Source organism: Lycorma delicatula, chromosome 3 (assembly GCF_047948215.1).
Source record: "Lycorma delicatula isolate Av1 chromosome 3, ASM4794821v1, whole genome shotgun sequence".
In the NCBI taxonomy this organism is placed as follows: Eukaryota; Metazoa; Arthropoda; class Insecta; order Hemiptera; family Fulgoridae; genus Lycorma; species Lycorma delicatula.
The window spans coordinates 2,088,277-2,109,157 of record NC_134457.1 but is presented as its reverse complement, the minus strand read 5'-3'; the positions used below and the strand labels follow the sequence as shown (position 1 = coordinate 2,109,157).

General features: G+C 32.4%; 1 protein-coding gene across 5 annotated transcripts in view; it reads right to left on the bottom strand.

Moving 5' to 3' along the window:
• Nucleotides 1–20,881, bottom strand: part of l(3)76BDm (trafficking protein particle complex subunit 8 homolog l(3)76BDm) — a 130,430-nt gene that overhangs the window by 55,939 nt on the left and 53,610 nt on the right. For all 5 annotated transcript variants that reach the window (XM_075359351.1, XM_075359353.1, XM_075359352.1 and 2 more), the window contains 6 exons: nucleotides 18,400–18,561; nucleotides 16,542–16,651; nucleotides 9,234–9,485; nucleotides 4,751–5,030; nucleotides 2,630–2,815; nucleotides 1,208–1,374 (listed from right to left, as the gene is read on the bottom strand). In XM_075359351.1, the coding sequence (XP_075215466.1) occupies nucleotides 1,208–1,374; nucleotides 2,630–2,815; nucleotides 4,751–5,030; nucleotides 9,234–9,485; nucleotides 16,542–16,651; nucleotides 18,400–18,561 (1,157 nt within the window). The remainder of the gene's footprint in view (nucleotides 1–1,207; nucleotides 1,375–2,629; nucleotides 2,816–4,750; nucleotides 5,031–9,233; nucleotides 9,486–16,541; nucleotides 16,652–18,399; nucleotides 18,562–20,881) is intronic.

The following is a 20,881-nucleotide window of genomic DNA, read 5'->3' as shown; positions in this document are numbered from 1 at the left end:
CATTTATCATTAAATCTGTATTTTTATTTAATTTAGTTCGGGAACTTTTCAGACATTCTGTGTATCATTCAGTCAGACCTGATATTCTGTATCTAAGAAAACAAACCTTGTAACATTGGTGTTTACTCTATTAATGCAGTACGGCAACATTAAAATAAATATGACTGATGTATTAAATTATTCTTAAAATTATTCTTTAAATCAGTATGACAATTCTAACCAAAGTTAATATTTTAAATCAATAATAACCTGAACAAGATGCACTTTATAACAAAAAAAAAATTATTTAAACTTTCAAGTTCCTATTCATAAACGTATTAGTCAGCAAATTAATCTATTCAAAGTATGAAAAATTCTGTTTTAGAAAATGATGCATGGACGTAAGAAATATCTGAAACATTTTAAAATAATTTTTCATGAATATTTTTATACAGATGAGACTTGTAACTATTAAAAAAAATGGATGCCATAAGTCAACTGGCTTAATGTAACTTGGTAAAAGAAGGATTGGGATAGATGATGTAAATACCTAATGTACCCTCTACCCCTTCTGTTAGGAAACACTATCTTTAGATGGTAGATTTCATCGCATTATAAAACTTTGGAACCATTAAGTAAAAATTAAAGCCAAAAGTAAGATTTATCTAGAGCATAAAATAAAAAAGTCCAGAAACTTTGTTTTTATTTAATCATCAGTAAGATTATTTGTGTGAACATATTTGTTTTTACTTTTTATTTTGTGGCAGTCAGTCTGGTAATCCTAGATGTTCAGTTATTGACTTAACTAAGTCCTGCCGCATTTTATACCCCTTGTTGGCCTTGTTTACCTTAGTTGTTTGTTACACCATATTTAAAAATCTCAAATACATGCCTGTTAATTATTTCTATTTTTAATTTCTATTTAAAATGTCTACTTATATTTTATATAATATTTTCTGTCTATTTATTTTTAATTTCTAAAAGAGAAATGAAGCATATTCTCCTTAATGTACATCTAAAAATGTCTTTTTTTTGCACTAAAACTCTTCATGCTTGGACTGTAACATCTTTTAATATTTTCCTATCTTTATATCTTTCTAATGTTTTAATAATTTTAAATCGGTAAATATTACCTAATATAAACAACTTTCTGTACATTAAGCTTATAATAGTATTTATTAAACTAAAAACATTATACGATGAACATCAATCCACAAAGAACACAAACCTGGCATTATCCTGCTGATTTTGATCAAACGATATACCAGATGCAGGTATTACCCCGGGTGGAAATGAAGATAACTGAGGAGCAGAACCTAGTAATACTTGAACAGTGCTGCCATCGACAACAGGTAATGGAAGAACTGGAACCTCTCCGGTCTCTAAACTTAATTCCTAAGAAAAAAGAAAACGTTTTCTGTATTTCAATGCGCATAAATATAACGTTACTACGATGAGTAATTTTAACCCAGATTTTGAAACTGTACCAGCAATCAGAGTCTTCATAGATCACGATCTTTAATTATGTGATTAGTTAGGATGAAAGTTCTCAAATTTATAATAAATTCTGTCCAACTAAAAATATAACACACAATAATTCACTTTAATAAAATAATTAATAGAGGATGAAACATGTAACACAAGTATAAAATAGTAAAACTGAGTATAAATAGTAAAAATGCTGAGTTGACTGAAAAATCATCCTGTAGTAAGTAGTACACAGTATATAAGAAAAAAACTAACATTACATTTAATATTATCTTATTATTTATTTTCTTTCTATAAGAAAATATACAATCCAACCTAAAAAGAGTTGCTTACACTTTTCAAACCTTATCTTGCACAGATTAAGAACTGGGACAAAGATGTGAACATAAATGAATATATGTAGAGGATGTAATAAGATCTTTTAATCTATGATTAATTAATTTAGATATAATGCCCGGTGCATTTTTAACAGTAATTGATTTTTAAAAAATTAATAACTACAATAACAAAAATGATTTCACCTACAAAAAATTTGAATTTTCAGAAACCATCAATTCAAAGTACCTTGAAGAATCTTCATTAAACTGTTTTTTTTTTTTTTTTAATGAGACAATTTATCATACCAGAATTCTAGGAAAACCTAGTTAAGTACACTGATTTAAATTATAACTTGAAGCATACGGATAGGTGGATTTGTCCTCACAAATGTTGATAATGGTTTGATTTCTTCACAAGAAGCCAACACCTATGTTTACCATTCTTAATTTTTCTCTGTCAAAAGTACAAGATGCAAGGAACGCAATGAGTAGAAGAAGAATCAAGAAAATTCTTTACTAGAGCTAAATGTAGTAGCGACTGGGATACCAGCAAACCGTTTCAGACCTCAAATGGACAACACATTTACGTAAGTAATGAGAAGAAATTAAGACTGTGAAAGGAGTTCTAACTTTTTCATATGCTCACTGTCATTTAGTTTACAGTACGTGGAGTCGCAAAAAGTAAAGTGAAGTTAAGGCTGAATAAATGACTTTCCTGGTGTGAAAAGAGTAGGATTAGTTGAACTTTGTGAGACTGGAGAAGGTTAACTCGTACAAGCGATTCCTTTATACAGGGAGAATAATACAAAGCAGATAATATACTTTAATAATTTTCAAAATAGTACCTGCTGTGTGGTGAGATATTCTCTCAGGAATGTAGCTTGTTGCGTAGGTGCTTGTCTACTTGCTCTAGGCAACAAACGAGCAAAAGCTTCAGCAGCTTCTTGTCCCTGTTTAAGACCGCTAGCCATTCTTCCTATAGTATGATGAATATGATCTTCAGCTAAACTCCAGTTTTTACCTTCATAAACCTATTAAAAAATATAACATTAATTACAATTATAACTGCAATTAATTTTTTCCATACGTAAAATTTAACTACGATTAAACGTTCAGGAAAATGGACCCTTTAAAAGATTTAATTTGGACAGGAATGTTAAAACAGTTAACGATCAAAATGAATTTATACTTGAAATTTAAGAAAACTTTAAAATAACTAGAACGTAATGCATTTAGTTTTCATTAAAAAAATATGGAAGATTCATTCATAAATGAAGGGCAGCTGAAATATAATCAAACTAAAACATAACAGGAGAATAAAATGTCGCAAAAAGCAACCAGTATTTCAAAACTCGTTGACCATGCCCTCACACTTTCTGTCAGTTATTGTTGTTATAGAATAAAGTACACCTCCTATGTCTAATCTATGTCAAAAACAACGTGCAGCGACTGAATTTTTTAACAGCAGAAAAAGTGAACATTAGTGACAATCATCATTGTCTAAAAGCCTTTTACAGTGATGAAACTGTTAATTGAAGAACTATAAGTAGGGTGTTTTTTTTTTTTTTTTTTTTTTTTTTTATAAAAATATTAAAATGTTATGCATCAGATGATAAAAACAAATATTGAGAATGAACTTGGCACTGGTTGATCAGTTTCTATGACTGATGAGAAGCATCTAAAGGAGGTGGATGAATTGCTTCAAAATGACTGTTGCATTATACAAGAACACATTGCCACCCAGATAGGCATATCGAAAGAACAAGTACAACACACTGAAGCTAGCGTAAGATCTGTTTGCAGTAAGGTTTGCCATACAAACTTACAGAAAAGAACAAACAAAAACAAAAGGAATGATGTGAACAGCTTATAAAATATATGGAGACGAAACTCGGGTGCAACATTACCACCTAGAAGAAACATGGCAGATCATGGAAAACGAGCACTAAGATTCGCTGCAATCAAAAAGATTTAAAACACAACCCTCTGCAAGAAAGTTCTCTTAACCGTATTCTGGGATTCCAAACATATGTATGCGACTAATTTTCTAGAAGCTGGGCCGACTAAAAATAAATTAAATTGTGTGCAAATGTAGATATATTAAATATCTCAGGAGAAGTGTGCATTGGTTTTGATAATCTACAGAACCACGATAATACTCGCCCACACAATCGTGTGCGATCACAGAGACTATTGTGAAATTGAAATTTGAATCTATCCCAAACCCACCATAATCACCAGATTTTGTATCTTGCGATTTTCACTTTTTTCCACAATTTACAAAGAGTATTTATTTCATCACAGATGATAAAGAGAAGGATGCACTGGGGTCGTGGATCAAGGAAAGAAGCCACCATTCTTCATTTACAAAATGAGAAAACTGATTCATCGATGGGAAAATATAAACAGTGGAAAAATAAAAGTACATTTTGTAGCAGTTAAATGTACTTTTATACTATACTTGTTTCATTTGATTATCTTGTTTCAGTCATCCTTCATATGATCTTAGTTTACACTTTCACCTGTTACATGTAATTGGGAACACTAATGAAAGAATTCTAAGAAATTAGCTTTGAAATAAAAGTATAACTAAATTTATCAGCAGTACAAATATTGCTTCAGTTATATGTCTTTTACTTCATATAAACTGCTAACTGCTGTTGGTAACAAAACAACTACTGTTTTTAATGATTAACAAATAGGTTAAATTTTAATAAAGAAGATATTTTCAAGTAAGTGGAAAAGTGGTGTGAAATTTAAAAAAATATTTAAAATATAATAACTTTCTTTACATCAATTCTACACATACCAAAATTCTGCCATTATGGATTACAACCAACATCAAGACACATCAGAAAAATTATGCAACAAACAAAGAATAAGAACAAATAATGTAGCATACTTATATTTGTTGATTAGTATATATAACAAGTGAATTATACCAAAATAAATGTTGGAATTCTAACCTGATATGCCTGTCTGTAACATCTTAATGAATGTTTTTTTTGATTAGCTTTTGAAAACCGATGACCAGCTAAGACTAGATGGAAGGCATATTTACGAGGCATTGGCGGTTTAGACGAAGTTAAAAAACAATATGCTGCTTGTTCTAATAATAACGCACTTCGCAGATCAGATTCTTCAGAAGTCATTCTTATTAACTGTTTTGCTGCTTCACCGTACATTCCTCGACCTTTTAAACATTCTGTAGAAAACAGAGTGGCTCGTGTTGCAAATTGGGGCATCCTGAACAAAGATAAAACAACAAAACAAAGAGTAACGAATAAGTTAATAAAACAGGCAGTTTTAATTAATAATTATTTTATTTATACAGAATAAAAATTGGTAAATTATTTAATAATATACAACTGCATCTTAAACATTCTAAGTTGTAAACACAACATACTGAAAAATCTTAGGTAGATTTTTTCCAACACACGACTCAGGAATCGTGGTAATGTCATAAAAAATTTACTTACTCTTTAAAAAAATCTTACTCTTTAGGTAACCCCACAAGAAAAAGTACATGTTATGAGATCCAGTGATGGTCAGTCTGGAGATAATATGGCCCAGAAATTGTCATTAAACTGCATTCAATGCAGTTGTGTGATTGGTTATACAGAGTGTTGGGAAAGTTGATCTGAACTAAAATTATGGAAGTGTAATAAGAAAACTTTCTTAATTATTACTTTGTATTTTTATTTCATTTTATAAAAACAGATATTATAATAACCGGTATAGTTTATAAAAGGTATTGAAAATGACCTCCTACAACATCAGTACAATGTACATATTTCAATTTGTTTTCAAACACTTTAACCAACTAAAGTACTCCGATGTCTCATTCGTGACTTTATTGTGGTTTTTAGTTTGTCAATCATGTGTGATCTGTTGCAATACACCACCTGTTTCCCTGCCCACCATAGAAAATAAGCTGTGGGAGTCAGATCAGGTAATCATACAGGCTACAAACCCCTTGAAATGATTCATTCATCAGGCATTTTGTAAACAAGTCATTGACCTCAGTGTGCACTGAGGTGCCATTTTGTTGGACCAACCATGATTAATTTCCACTTCTGTCAATTGAATAACGAAGTTTGTTAAAACAGCACAATAATGATTACTATTAACTGTATTTTCAAAAAAAGATTAGACCCAAAATACATGTTCTACTCACACCAACCCAGACTCTATTTTACAGCTTTGGGTACAGATTAATTCATGTAATTCATGGGAGTTAGTTGTTGACCACAGTCATGTATTTTGTGAATTAATATAACCTCCCAGATGAAACCAAGCTTCATTTGTAAAAAAACATAATGTTGAGGATACATATGGAATTTTGTTCAATAAAACGTTTAAACCATCGACAGTAATTTAGTCTTTTGGAATGATCTGTAGGTTTCAGTTCTTGAACGTACAATACTTTGTAGAGGAAAAGTTTCAGTTCTTTTCTTACAGCTTTATGTGGTGGTATCTTGCTACTCTGTTAACTTACACATTGACTTTGATGGATTTTCAACCACCCATAGTATCCGAAATATCAAGCATCTTGTTCAGTTTGATTTCATCCAAAAAGGTAACCAACCTAATGCTGAAAGTACAAAATGCACACATAATTCTACAGTATACTGCACAGCGATTTTCCAAATGCACTTTATAACTGTTGAAACACTTGTCTAAATTGATGAGGTTCCAAGTCTTTGGTGTTTATATTTTGCCTGGTAGTGGAGTCAGTTCTTACTTAGAAAGATGTTAATATACTTACACAGAGAACAAGAGGAACCAGTGAAGGTGGTTGAGCCACAACAAGATGGTGAACCTGACAAACAAGGGTCAGGATTCGCAAGTGTAAAGAGGACCATTCCCCCGGTGACTGACAGTAGGATTGTAGTTGTGAAAACGACAGGGAGGACTTAATCAAGATCATGAAATCCACAATTTCCCAAGAGGAGGCGGGAGAAGTTATCTCTCAAGAAGGGTAATAATGATGAATTACACATTCATGTTCAAGATGTGCAGAATGCGGAGAATCTTACAGCAGTGTTACATATAAAGGCTGCTGAATTACAGATTGATTTCAAAACATGAAGTGGGAGACATACTGTGGTACATATTGAAGATCTGGAATCAGACGCCACAGAACAAGAGATAAAAAATGCGATAGCACAGGCCCTAGGTAATGATGAAGAATTCATGATCTCCGTAATAAGGCTGGCAAACGGAGAAACCAAGAATGTCACAGTAATCATGTGGCTTTGAAAAGAAAGCATGCTAATCAAGGAGAGGATCCAAATAGGATGGGTCCACTGCTGGGCCCACATTCATGAGGAGGCAGATAGATGCTACTGCTGTTGGCATCCAGGACACTGCAAATCAGTGTCAGTATCCAAACAGGGCAGACCTTTGTTTTAACTGTGGGGGAAGTGGCCACAAAATAGCAAGTTGTAAGAACATGAAATGCCTGGATTGCAGGCTGTTGAATCATCGTACTCGAGGCTTGGAGTGCAGGTACAACAAACATGATTAGAATCGTGTTAATGAATTCCAATAGAAGCTCCCTTCTATTGGTTGGTGAGATAGCGAGCAGGTATGGAGCTGATTTCATTGTGGCGACTGAGTCCAATGGTAACATCATCAAACGAATAGGTACAGGGAGTGACTGGTGTGCAGACACAAGAGGTGATGTAGCTATCTGAGACATCAATGGACGGATCGCTTGGCAATTCCTGGAAAGGAGGGATGACACTGTGTCAATGGTGTTGGTAGATGCGGTGGTAATTGGACCCTATGTCTCCCCGAACTGTGTGCTGGCCAAGTATCAGGCCTTCACAGATGATCACCATGAGGTAATAACTAGATTGACTAAGAAGACAATACTGCTGGGAGACTTCAATTGTAAATCAGTGGCAGCAGGTAGTGGATACACTAATCGCAGGGGTGAGCTGCTGACATACTTGCAGGTAGTCAATAGTTTAAATTGTGTAAATGACACCACCCCCATGTCCGAGGCTAGGGGTCACGCTTCAGTACTAGATTTGACAATCCTGGACGGCTGATGGGACCTGCACCAGTGTGATTGGTGTGTACTCTGGGATGACATCGCCAGTGATCATCTGGCAACCTGGCTGGAGATTAGAGATGGATCGTTCAGAAGAAGAAATCGGGGACTGCTCCCAAGGCTGACTTATAGACAAGTCAAAATAGTATACACAAACATGGCTTCTGTAAGGGGAAGTCGACCACCCAAGCAACCTCAAGAGTGGTAAACTGGGCTGGAAGAGAAAGAGAGGACACGTGGAGAATGAGGAATATGCTGACAATGATTTTGCTAGATGTAAAGAATGCATTCGGTTCCATACTGTGGGGATCCATTATGGAGTTACTGAGAGAGAAAGGCATTAGTAATTACCTGTGCAGGCAGGTCGGAGATCATCTAAGGAATGACATAGTCGGGCCTGGTTAACCCCTCCCTGATGATTTGAGGCAGGCGTTGATCACATAGGATCCAACCGAAAAGCTGAACTGGAGGCTTGTTTGAGTTTCAATGACACTCCCCTGGGCTGAGCTTTACTTCATTGTATGTCTGGCCCAGAGGAGTGGGAAAAAAATATTTCACATATCCCTCGGCCAACATTTTCTGCTGCTTCTAAAAAAAAAACTCCTGTCTTAATTGTCGAGTTAAATTTACAGTCATTACTCAATTTTATTTTACCTTCCTTCACCCCTTTCAAGGTGGAATTTCAAAAAATCCAGAAAGTGATTTTTAGATATACATGAAAATTACACACACCCAAAATCGAGTTGAAATATTTATTTGTTACTGAGAAATTACAAAAAATTGTAAATTTCATTGTTACCCCATTTTAACTCTTTAAACTGAGTATAAGATTGCATGTTAAAGGTACCCAATAACTCTGTACTGGACAGAAATAACATGGAATATGCTTTTTGGGAGAATGCTTCAACAGCCAACCCTAAGAGTGTCGTACACACTAAGCACTGGAATAGTATGCTGACATATTTTTCAATAAATATCAATAATTAATCTGTAAAAGTTTTATAAACTGCGAGTTCTAGAAAAGAAAAAAATAGAACCAATGGTTTTTAAAAATCATGATTACCATACTGGTATTACGACGGTCTGCTGAATGAAAGGTAGAGTACCAGGTATGGCACTCAAGGAAGTTGATCTTTTAAAATGGATTCAATCTATTTCAGATGTAAATGACTCAAGCAGTATTACATTTATAATCACATTAGGTAAATAAAGTAGGTCACACAACACACAGAAGAATAAAAGACTAGGATATTTTAAAGGATGGCAAATTTTAAAACATTTTTATGAACTTTTTGTAAAATATAAGTATGGGCAATTTTTTAATACCTTTTCAAAAGTAAGATGAACAAACAACAATTAGAAAAAAAGAAGAAAAACATTTAAATTACCTGCATGGATTCAAATATATGAGTATGCTTTCATCAGCATAATCATGAGCCTTACGTGCAGTATCCCCACCTTGCAAAAACAAAGACAATGCTGCCATTTCTAAAGCACCAGCATAATACAGCCATGCACTATCGGCATTAAAATCTCGTTTGGCACTGTGGTAAGCTGAATATGCCAAATTATAAGCATGAAACATGAAATACAAATCCCCGAGTCTTCTAAGTTGAATCTCAGGAGAATCATTTGAGTACCTGTAAATGAGATTTAAATTAGATCAAATTACACATTTTAAAAGCAAGTTAGTAAATACTTACAAGAACAAAATACGATTTAGTAAAATTTTAAAAAACAAGCTTAAAAGTAATACTTGTTTTCCAATTTAATTCAATGACCATTTAATGTAACTTGTTACATGTGTACAGTTAAATAAATAGTTAAACAAATTACACCCTAGCAGAAGAAAATAATGAATTTATCAAAATTAAAACATTTTTATCAGTCACTGCTTTCTCTCTTTTGACAATGTTGATTGAATATTTTTACAAAGATCAATTTTCTTCAGAACGGTTTTTTATTTTCCTGTTCTGTTGCCACTGCAGCAGCATAGTTATAAAGGGTAAGTATAATTAATGATCAAACAAAATTATGGATATCATTTTTTGCAAATGTCAATATTTCAAGGCTCCCTTAGTAAAAAAAAACACAAAAAGTTATAGAAATGTCTGGAAGATGTATAAATGTATGTGTGCTGGCCAATACTTTGATTAACGTCTCCGGACTGACTCAATATAAATTCTTCAAAAATGGCTAAAAAAAAAAAATCACAAATGGGCATTGTGGTATTTCATAGTTGCTGGCTTCTTAAATTCTTAGTCCTGCAGAGGATGGCTGAGTGGGTCTGATGCCGATATAAATGTACAGATCGAATAGAACCAAGGTGGCTAGGGGCCTGCCTCGTATCCGAGGCAGGCCCCTAGTTACCTTGGTTGAGAATGGATGTGTAGAGAACTCTGTCACGAGCTGCGGTATGAGAGAGTGTAGGCATTGATCTTGTTCCCGAAAGTGAACAAGAGAAGAGAGAAATAGAGTATATTTTCATTAAAGGTTAAATTTGTGAATCTGTTTCTTGATTTCTAAGTAAATTAAAAAATTGACGTTGCGATCAACATTTGTTTTGTTGGTATGAGGATAGTATTTTTGGTGTTTAATGACTCGATCAAGTAATGATTTGAGTGCATAGTCTAACTGAAGTTAAATATAAGAGGAGTTTTTGTGTGAAACCTTCAGTGTTAGAAAAAGGCATGGGGATTGTGTTCCGCGAATCAGTTAATTTGATAGCCGAGGGTTTAAGTTACATTTGCACTGGTGGCATCCTGATGAATGTGTTGTGTTATCAGATTTAGGGAGTCTAAAAGATGACCTCTGGTAAAAGCCATCAGGGTTAGCAATGGAGGAGGTAGTGTGGTGACCAGGATCATCACAAAGTGGGTGTCTTCCCTTCTCTTACGGGGGTCAGGATGTGGCATTAGATTGTGGACAAGCTGAAATAAAGAGGGAGAAGTAGTTTTCACAAATTTTAATATTTGACTTTTTGTATAGTAGTCGTACAAAATTGAGCTTGAATATGATGAAAGTAAATACAGAGTTATTTAAAATTACAAAGTTTTAAATCAATTAGATTTAGTGGGTGGGGGAATAATCAACATTATTTCTTAATAGATTTTGCCTGATATCTTGAAAACCTGTCGACCAAAAAAGATGAAAGTAGGCACAAATATTTGGTTGTATATATCCCAGATTTCACCTGATTTATGATAACATCAAACAAAGGGAGTTCAGAGAAGTACCTTTTTTATTTTAGTAAATTGTAATTGTTTTTAGTCAATGAATAACACTACAGTAAACCGGGCCACTTATTGAAGCATATAATTACTACAATAAATAAACTTTTAAACCTCTAAAAACAAGATGCTGGGACCCATAATTAAAATAGCAATTTTTTTAAACTTAATTTTTACGATTGTAAATCCAACAGTATCTAGCATTAATGTAGATGACATGGAAATATTTTTAAAAAAAGGGGGGTCAATAGGATTTGGCTTAAGAATTAAAAATTTGTTATTTTATTTGTTTTTCAAGTAGTGGCTGTTATTAAAAAATGAGGTAGTTGTTAAAGCAGGAAATCAAAATGGGTTCAACTTTTTTATTAGCATTATATTCTAAATACAGTAGTTTTAACGATATATATCTGGTAAACGCAGTGAACTGGGACCCAAGATTTTTTACTAAGAATTTTTTTTTCAATTTTACTTTTTAATGCTGCATAATTTTTAAAGTAAAAACAGCAATTCATTAAGGGTGTTAAATCAGGACCAAATGTTTTTCCTAGACATATTGATTTTTTTTTTTTGCAAGTTGTGGATCAAATTACTTCCTGTACCCAGTCAGCCAAATGAATAAAAACACTAATTTCATTATTATGATTAATTAATATTAATTATAAATAACAAATTAAAAATATTAATATTTAATAAAAATAAACATAATTTTTTTATTTTCACCTTTTTAATGACAAATCAATAAAAAAAACAAATTTTAAAACTGTGTAGAGATAGGTGCTTGCTATCTAATTAAAATAAAATGAATTTTATTTCTGTTGCTAATATGAGGCATATTCATAAAGTAAGGGCCGTTTGGTCATTAAAAAAAATTAACTCGTACGAAAAGATTTTTACTTTTACTTTATTTTTTTACAGTTTTAGTTTACTACACATCTACTTCATTTTTCCACATAATTACCACACAGTTCTAAGCACTTTTGTAATGCTACATCAGTTTCTTTAACCCCTCTATATAGAAGTTCGCCACCTGGGAATTGAACCAGTTGACAACGGCAGTCTTGAGTTCCTTGTTGTTTTCAAATCATTGTCCACCAAGCCACTTTTTCAAATACAAGAAGAAGAAGTAGTCACTAGGTGTACGGTCAGGACTACATAGAGGGTGGTCAAAAAGTTCCCAATGAAAATCTTAAATCTTCTTCTTGATTAAGGCAGCGGTGTGAGGATGCACACTGTCATGAAGGAGGATTACGCCGGACGACAGTTTTCTGCGTCGTCGATTTTGTATTGCATGTCACAGTTTGGCGAGCATTTCGCAGTATATGTCAGTTGTAATTGTTGACCCGCATTCCATGAAATCAACCAAATTGACGCCCTTTTCGTACCAAAAATTGGGAGCCAACATTTTTCAATTTGAGTATGGAGATTGCTTAAACTTTTTCAGTTTTGGGAAACTTGAATGGCGCCACTGCATCGACTGTTGTTTCAATTCTGTGTTGGTGTAGGATAACCATGTATAATCGCCCGTAACAATGTGGGAAAACAAATCATCTCCATCTCGTTCATAGCAGTCCAAAAACGCTTGCTCTTTGTAAAACTGCACATTCTTTGCTTTTTGTGTTGGTCGGTGAGCATTTTCAGTACCCACCTTGCACACAATTTGTGATATCTGAGCTTTTCTGTGACAATCATATAGATAGAGGTGCGTCCAACATGCAGAAATTCACCAGCCAGAGCGCTAAATGTCAATTGCCAATCACATTGCAGTTTACAGTTCACTTGGTGAACGATTTCATCAGTCTGAATACCGGGCCTGCCACTATGCTCTTCATCATGCGCATTTGTAAGACTCATTGCGCATTTTTAAAGTCTCAACACCATTGTCTAACCTTTCCTTCACTCATTACTGTAGGTCCATACACTAGGCATAACTCCCGATGAATTTCAGCAGCTGAAGATCCTTTTGCACACAAAAATATAATCACAGCGTGCATTTCACAACTGGTGGAAAAAACAATTGTCATGGGCATTGCAATCTGCATTCACCGGCAGGCAAATGACTACTGAATCAAAACAACTATAGTGGCTTTGTAAATAGCCAATAGATGGCCCTGCATGCGTGAAACTGTGTTCAGACCTGCTAATATTTAAATATAAGCCGACGACCCTTGCTTTATGAATATGCCTTGTATAATTTCAATTATTATTTGGATGCCTATATTATTTAGGCATCTTTTAATTGAGATTTGAATAATAATAATAATAATAATAACAACTTAAATTACATTTGTTATTTTCCTAAGCCAATCACTGTATTCGTAATTTACTCCATTAATTATATATTTTTCTGAGCTTGAGGAATTTAAATCAGATTTTTAAAATTTTCTTGTTTTTTATGATGACATTCTTTGTCATCTAAAAACTATTAATGGTGATGAAACTTAATTGAAGTACTGTGAGAAGGTGGGCAATAACATTTCGTGCATCAGAAGATGGTAAAGTAAATATTGAGGATAAACCTTGCAGTGGTGGACCAGTTTCTGTGACTGATGAGAAGAAAAAGAAGGTGGAAGAAGTTGAGTTAACTGTAAATTATTTGTGAGATGTGAGATATAGAAATATTAAAACACCTAAGAAAATGTATCTGCCGTGTTTGACACTCTACAGAAAAACACATCAAACTATTGAGGTTCTTGTGAAGTTGTGATTTGAACTTGTTCCTTCCCTCTATACTCACCAGATATGGCACTCTGTGATTTTCACTTCTTTCTGCAATTAAAGCAGGATATTTATTTCACCACAGATGATTAACTGAAGGATGGAATGAGGTGTGGATCAAGGAAAAACTGACTTCTTCAATGATTTAATGAGAAAACCGGTTCACTGTAGGAAGTAATGTGTAATATAAATGGTGACCGCAGGAAAAATAATGGTAAATCTTTTAAGTAAACAAACTTTTATGCCATGTTTGTTTCATTTGATTATCTTTTTTTATTTCCAAGTTATAAGGGACTGTGTATTTACATTTTCAACGCAAATAAAAAATTGAATATCATGTGAATTAATCTGTTGAATTGAAGCCCTTACAATTCACGAGGGATGTACAATAATTAACAAGACAAACTGACGTAGAGACATAACTGGTTCGTTCAATGACAATGAAACTTTTTGAGGGACAAGTAGGCAACCTTGGGAACACATTTAATCACCTGTTTGATCATAATTAATCTAAACATAATCTCTTTTGTTGATTTCAAAATGTCAGCTCTGCTTGAAACATATATACCAGAACAGCAATGTTCAGCGATAAGATATTTTTCTATCAGAAGGTGTGAAACAGGCAGAAATTTAATCAAGAATATTGAAATAATATGATGTAAAGACTTTAAAGTTCAGTAATGTGTGTAAGTGGGTGGAACAGTTTAATTCAGGCAAATCAAGCATGACTGGTCTTCATTGCTCTGGAAGACTGGTTGAAGTTTCGACTACCTCACGGCAAAAATCACATAGATGAGCTTATTCACAAAGACAAGCAAGTCAAAATTTCCCAAATTGCTAGTTCATGTAATATTAGTGTTGGAACCATGCAGTCGATCATTCATGATGTGCTGAATTATCGCAAAACATGTTTGAGATGGGTTCTAAGACGGTTGACTCAAGCCCATGAAGACACCCAGATTTGCATTTGTTATGAGCTTAAAGAACAGTTTGAAGTGGAAGGTCTACTTCCTAGATCGTATAATAACCTGTCATGAAACATGGATACAGTACTTCGAGCTCGAATCCAAACAGCTAAATCCTGAGTGGTAACATTCGAATTCACTCACAAAAACAAATTCAAAACTCATGCGTCACCCAGTAAAGTGATATTGACGGTCTTCTGGGACCTGCAAGGCTCAATTTTTAGCGACTATTTAGATGAACAATGTACTGTGAACAGTAAGTAATATTCTAACATGCACCAACAGAAAGTGAGACCCATGACAAGGGTTTCTTAAAAGGTGCGATTTTCTTGCATGGCAACATGAGCCCCCACATTGCCCAGAGATTAGGAGAAATGCTTGAGAAGTTGGGTTGGGTGGTGTTGCCACATCCTTCTTGCAGCCCAGACTTTGCTCCATTCGATTTTCATTTGTTCGGCCTGCTCAAAGACATTTTATGCGGCAAACAGTTTGACAACAACGAAATTGTCAAAAAAAGCTGCACACAAATGGTTTAAATAACAAGGTAAAGACTTCTACGCTACAGAAAGCTCACAGAGTGGTGGGACAAGTGTCTAAATTTTGTTGGAGACCGTGTTGTAAAGTAGTCTTAAGTTTCACTGTCATTGAATTAATTGTTTTTTTCTCTACATCAGCTTGTCTCATTAATTATTGAACGTCCCTCATATATTCACATCGATCCCAATATTATCCCAATATTTGGAACCCAATAAATATTTATCCATTAATTTATTTAACAAATTACAATAGCGCTCTGAATTCAAACTTAAAAATTCTAATTGTGCTTGAATTCAAACATTTTTTTTAATTTATACATCTTGCACAGATCAGTTCAGCAATTACATTTATTTATTTTAACAAAACATCAATCGACTTTATTTTATTTTTTTATAAAATTTATCCTGAATATCAATAAGGTAACTGGTATTAAAGATTGTAAAGATCCTGTTAAACAATTAACCTTTTTAACAGAGACAATTATACATATCATTGAAGATGTTCTTCTGACAGAGAACTTAATAATAATATGGATTAATATTAGTATGGATTAATCAATCCATACCAACACAAAATTTTATTTTGGAACAAATAAAAAAATAACTGGGAACAACATCTGTTCAGTACGGCGGTAAAAAATGAGTGGTGGATTGTTTTTTATAGAAACCAACAATCTATATGATATTCATCAACTCAAAATGGACTGAACAATCCTGTAATCTTAGCTTTAGTTTTTTAATAGAAACTTACTTGTTCTATGTTGTCTGGCTTTTAACAATTTCAATTTTGAATGTTCCAAAGTTTTAGCTCTGTTAATGAATGATAATCATTAAATTGAAACTGATATTTATACAGTCTAGAAGCATAATACTCATACAGCAGTTCAGATTTTGCCAACTAATTCATATTCATGTGCTTTTCTGGATTTATTTCCTGATAAAACCTTTATCCCCAATTAAAGGAAAAATTTATGCATGTATTCCAAGAAAGCTATTACAGTTTATATGATAACACTGACAACAATGGACACTCAGCACAGTGACTTGAACTGTGCAGCAAACATATTTCAATATCACACATAATTCTACAGTCATTCTAGATAAAAGAACGGTAAAAGCTAGGGACTAAGATTCATAAAAGTTGCAATAGTAATTAGAGACGTACACAATATGTACAGTATATATTAGCATCATTTAAATATGTGTGCATATTTATTTATTATATTTCCATAAAAAAAAAATGATCTTACGTTACAGCTGTAGGAGGTAATGAATTGCCAGGAAGTCCAGGTTTATTACTACCGAACCATCGTTTTGTAGCACTTAATAGTGATCGACTTACTCCTTTTTTATTAGATATCTGTTGGGAGAATAAAAATTATCAGTAAAATATTTCTAAAAAAAGTATTAAGTTTCTATTACAACAGTTACAATTACAATAAGTGACAAATTTTAAAATCTTAGATTTACTACTATTGGGAACATAAAAAAATTGTTACAACTTTTTCTATAATATAGAAATGTTTTCTAACTTTAGCTAAAAAAAATAACTTGCTGGAAATTTAGCAATTTAAAATATTATATCTCTTGTATTTTATAAGAACTTATATTCAAAATGTAAGAAAGAAATCTAAAGCAGTTGCTTTACATTAATACAGCAATAAAAAGAAATACAATATGGTCAAATGATCATATTGAGAATCACTGGATGCAAAACAATGTTGTCAATGCAGCTTATTTCTGGTTGAATATTTGCCTTCAGTTCGACTGATTATTGATTCTTCAGTAAAATCAGTATAAATGTGTGCTAATAAATCATTTGTTGTGCGTGACCAGGTGCTCTGTCTTAAATTGAAAGAAGCTGTACTTTTTTCATGATTTGTTAACCGAGCGTTAATTCTTTGAAAATTTTACAGTTCACTTCTGTATTGACAATCCGGTCAAAAAAATATTGGCTCTGCTATACAATTAACAGAAACAGTACACCAAACACCGATTCGAAGTGGACGCTCAAACATCTGGTGAAGATTTTTATTCAATACTTGTATTGTGTGAATTAATATGTGCAGATAAATGAAACTTTGCCTCACCTGAGATGAGAAATACAGCATCAGGTCTATTTGTCCATCGACAATGTTTTTGAGCAGCCAGTCGCTTAATTACATAAATTAAGACTTTTGGTTTATCTATTGTTTAAAGTTGTTGCAAAGTTATTACACGTTATGTTTTCAAATTTAAATCCTGAAGAATCTTACAAGTTGTGTATTTTATATCACTTTATAATAAATCTATAACTACGTATAGATTTTTCAGACCGTGAAAATGCTTTTTTGAATACTGACTATAGCCTCCCCCTGCAGTCCTAACGGAAAGTTGCCTATTCTGTTTTGCACTTGGACCTCTTTATACACCATCTAGAAATTTTTCTTGAAAATATCCAGACACACATAAACTTCCACTATAACAACCCTTTCCTTGATCAAATAAAGCATTTTAGAGAAACACAACTGCAAAGAACAAAATTATTCTGACCAATAGTAGCGGTGTAAAGGTGACACTCAAATAACAGCAGTATGTGACAGAGGGTTTAGTTTATTTAAGTTAATCAGAAAATTCATTCAACATTGGAATAAATATCTATCTATTAATGGTGACTACATACAAAATTAAATGAAAGCTTTTGTAGCAAATAATGTTTACTTTTATGCCATATTTATTTCATTTGACTATCTCTTTTCATTTGCGAGTTATGAGGGAAAGTCCATTATAATTCAGCCACCTCTTGTGTTAAGCGTTACAATGCCGTGTAGTATTGATGTTATGAGTGCTTATGTATGATAAAGATTTGACTGCTAGTGTGTTAGTGATGGGAAATGTTTCTCCAGCTTTTTGCATGCTTACGTTCTCTAATATATAATTACACATAAGTATAAATTTAGTTACATTTTCAAGTATGCCATAGCAATTATCTAAACTTTGTCGGTAGTTAATGAAATTTTCATCTTCAAGTCAGACTGATTTTAAACATTACATAGAAAAAAAAGAAACCCCCAATCTAATAATAATATAATGCTTAAAAAAAATCAGCACTGATAAATTAAAACTTACAATATCATTGAGTTGATGAATGTAATTTTCAACATAAGGGAGTAATGCATTCATACAAAACTCAGTGACAAACTTCCTTATTCTGTCCATATCTTCTGATGTCATACAAGCACCATGTTGTACACTTCTTGGCCACATATTCGAGATACCAGTAATTAAACCCTAACAGAAATTAAAAAAAAAAAAAAAAAAATAAGGAAAATTAATAATTCTAACAAGTAATAATCACAATATGCAAAAATAATAGAATAATATGAGTAATAAATAAAAACGTAAATTGAAATAAGTTTTTTTTAAATTATAATTTTAATTAGAAAGTGAGTAAAAAAAGTAAATGATATATTCATTTTTAGTTACTTTACAAACAACACGCAAAAGCAATTTCAAGCAGCCACCAGCTTTAAAGTGAAAAAAATTGGTAGAATATTTTTTCCAAGCAAAGAAATTCTTACTTAGATTACAAACAACTTTTCTAAACAGTTCTGAGAGAAAGAGAAAAAAAACAGTTTCGTGAATTCAAATAAAGCAAGCATTATTCAATACATTCATCAACAAAAATTATATTACATTTAAAAGCCGGTAAACAATTCTTAGAAAATTTAGTACGGTATAAGTATAAAGAAACTAGCATTAGTTTGAAAATAAAATTTCATTTAGTACTCAGAAATTTACCTGACACCATTAAAAACAAATTATACTGACATTAAGAAATAAGAAATGAAAAATTGTGATACATCTTTTTCCCATTATTTTTACCAATCTACTGATCTCCATGGCAGAGTGGTAATATCTCTGCCTATCATTTAAAGGTTTCAGATTTGAGTCTCGGTTAGGCAAGGGATTTTTCAAATGTTACAAAATCTATTACCATAGATCAGTAACTGCTGTTGGGTATCAGTTATTTGTTGCTGAACTAATAAACAGGTTTATTATTAAAAAAATATTACTTTTAATAACTTTACAATTTCCTGAATCTGTGATACAAAAATATATTTCTCAATAACATTTCTTAGAATATACAAATAAATTTTACTCCATAAAAAATTAATATTAATTTTAATGTAGATTAAGAAAAAAGAATAAAATGAAACGTTTATATAAAATTATAATTTGCTGTAGTACAAAGCAATAGGTACATTAATGTTCACACAAAATTAAAAAAAAAAAATGGGTTTAATAGCAACTTATACAATTAAAATATTCTAAAAAGAAAACAAATATTTAAAAATGTTCAGCATAAATATTACGCTGAACAGTTTTAATAACGATGACATTAATAAAAATGAAAAAAATAGAAGTAAATTAAATTCACACTATTATTTTATAGATAACACAACATTGTTTTAAATCCACATTGTTATTTATATACAAATATCAAAACAATAAATACAATTCTTTAAGATGAAAAAAATGACATTAACAAATTGATATAATCAACAACAAAAAACATTCATAAAGGAAAAACTTGTATGAGAATGAAGCAAATGCAGGATCACTAAATAGTCGTGAGATGACTGTATGATTACAGGAATATTTAGTTCAAATTTAAATTTTACTGATTAATCAGATATCTTATAATAAATAAAAATTAACAAAAAATTTATGATGATGAACAACTACTTTATCACCTGCACTATAACGCAATGAGATTCAGTTAGTAATCGCAAAAAAGTTAGTAAACTAACAAAAATAGAATCGACAAATAATTTTAATATAAAAAAAGAAAGTTTAAAATGAGATGATAAAATGACAAATCTTGAAATAAGAGGAGACATCTAAAATGTAAGTAATGCACATTGGAACATAATGACAGAACAAAATTTGCACAAAGTAATAAGTGCTGCCATCTTGTAGTTTCATTCCAATATTAGTAACATTTCAAAATTTTGGGCCTTGTCCTCTCATTTTCTGTCAGTCACTATTGTTATGAAATCAAATATGCCTATTATGTCAACGTAATTGTTTAAAACAATATGCAGTGATTAAATTTTCAACAACATAAAAAAACTGAATGCTAGATATATTCATTATCCTCTTCATTTATCACCATATATGGTGATGGAACCTTTGACTGATCTACTGCTAGTAGACAGACAAAAATATTTGGTGCATCAGAAACCAGTAAAGCGAATATTGAGGATGAACCTTGCATAAGCTGACAAGTTTTTGAGACCGATAAGAAATACCTCCTTTTAGTACAACAGTAAATGATGACTACGTTGAAAAATAAATGTAGATTTTTTTATAGTAAATAAAATGTACTTTTACGCCGTATTTGAATCATTTGACTATCTCTTTCATTTGCTAGTTTTAAGCATTCTTTTTCTGTTGTAGCCTCCAGAACACCGTGTAAGGTATTACTTCAGAGAATGAATGAGGATGCTATGTATAATGTAAATGAAGTAGTCTTGTACAGTCTCAGGTCGACCATTCCTGAGATGCGTGATTAATTGAACCCACCCACCAAAGAACACCGGCATCC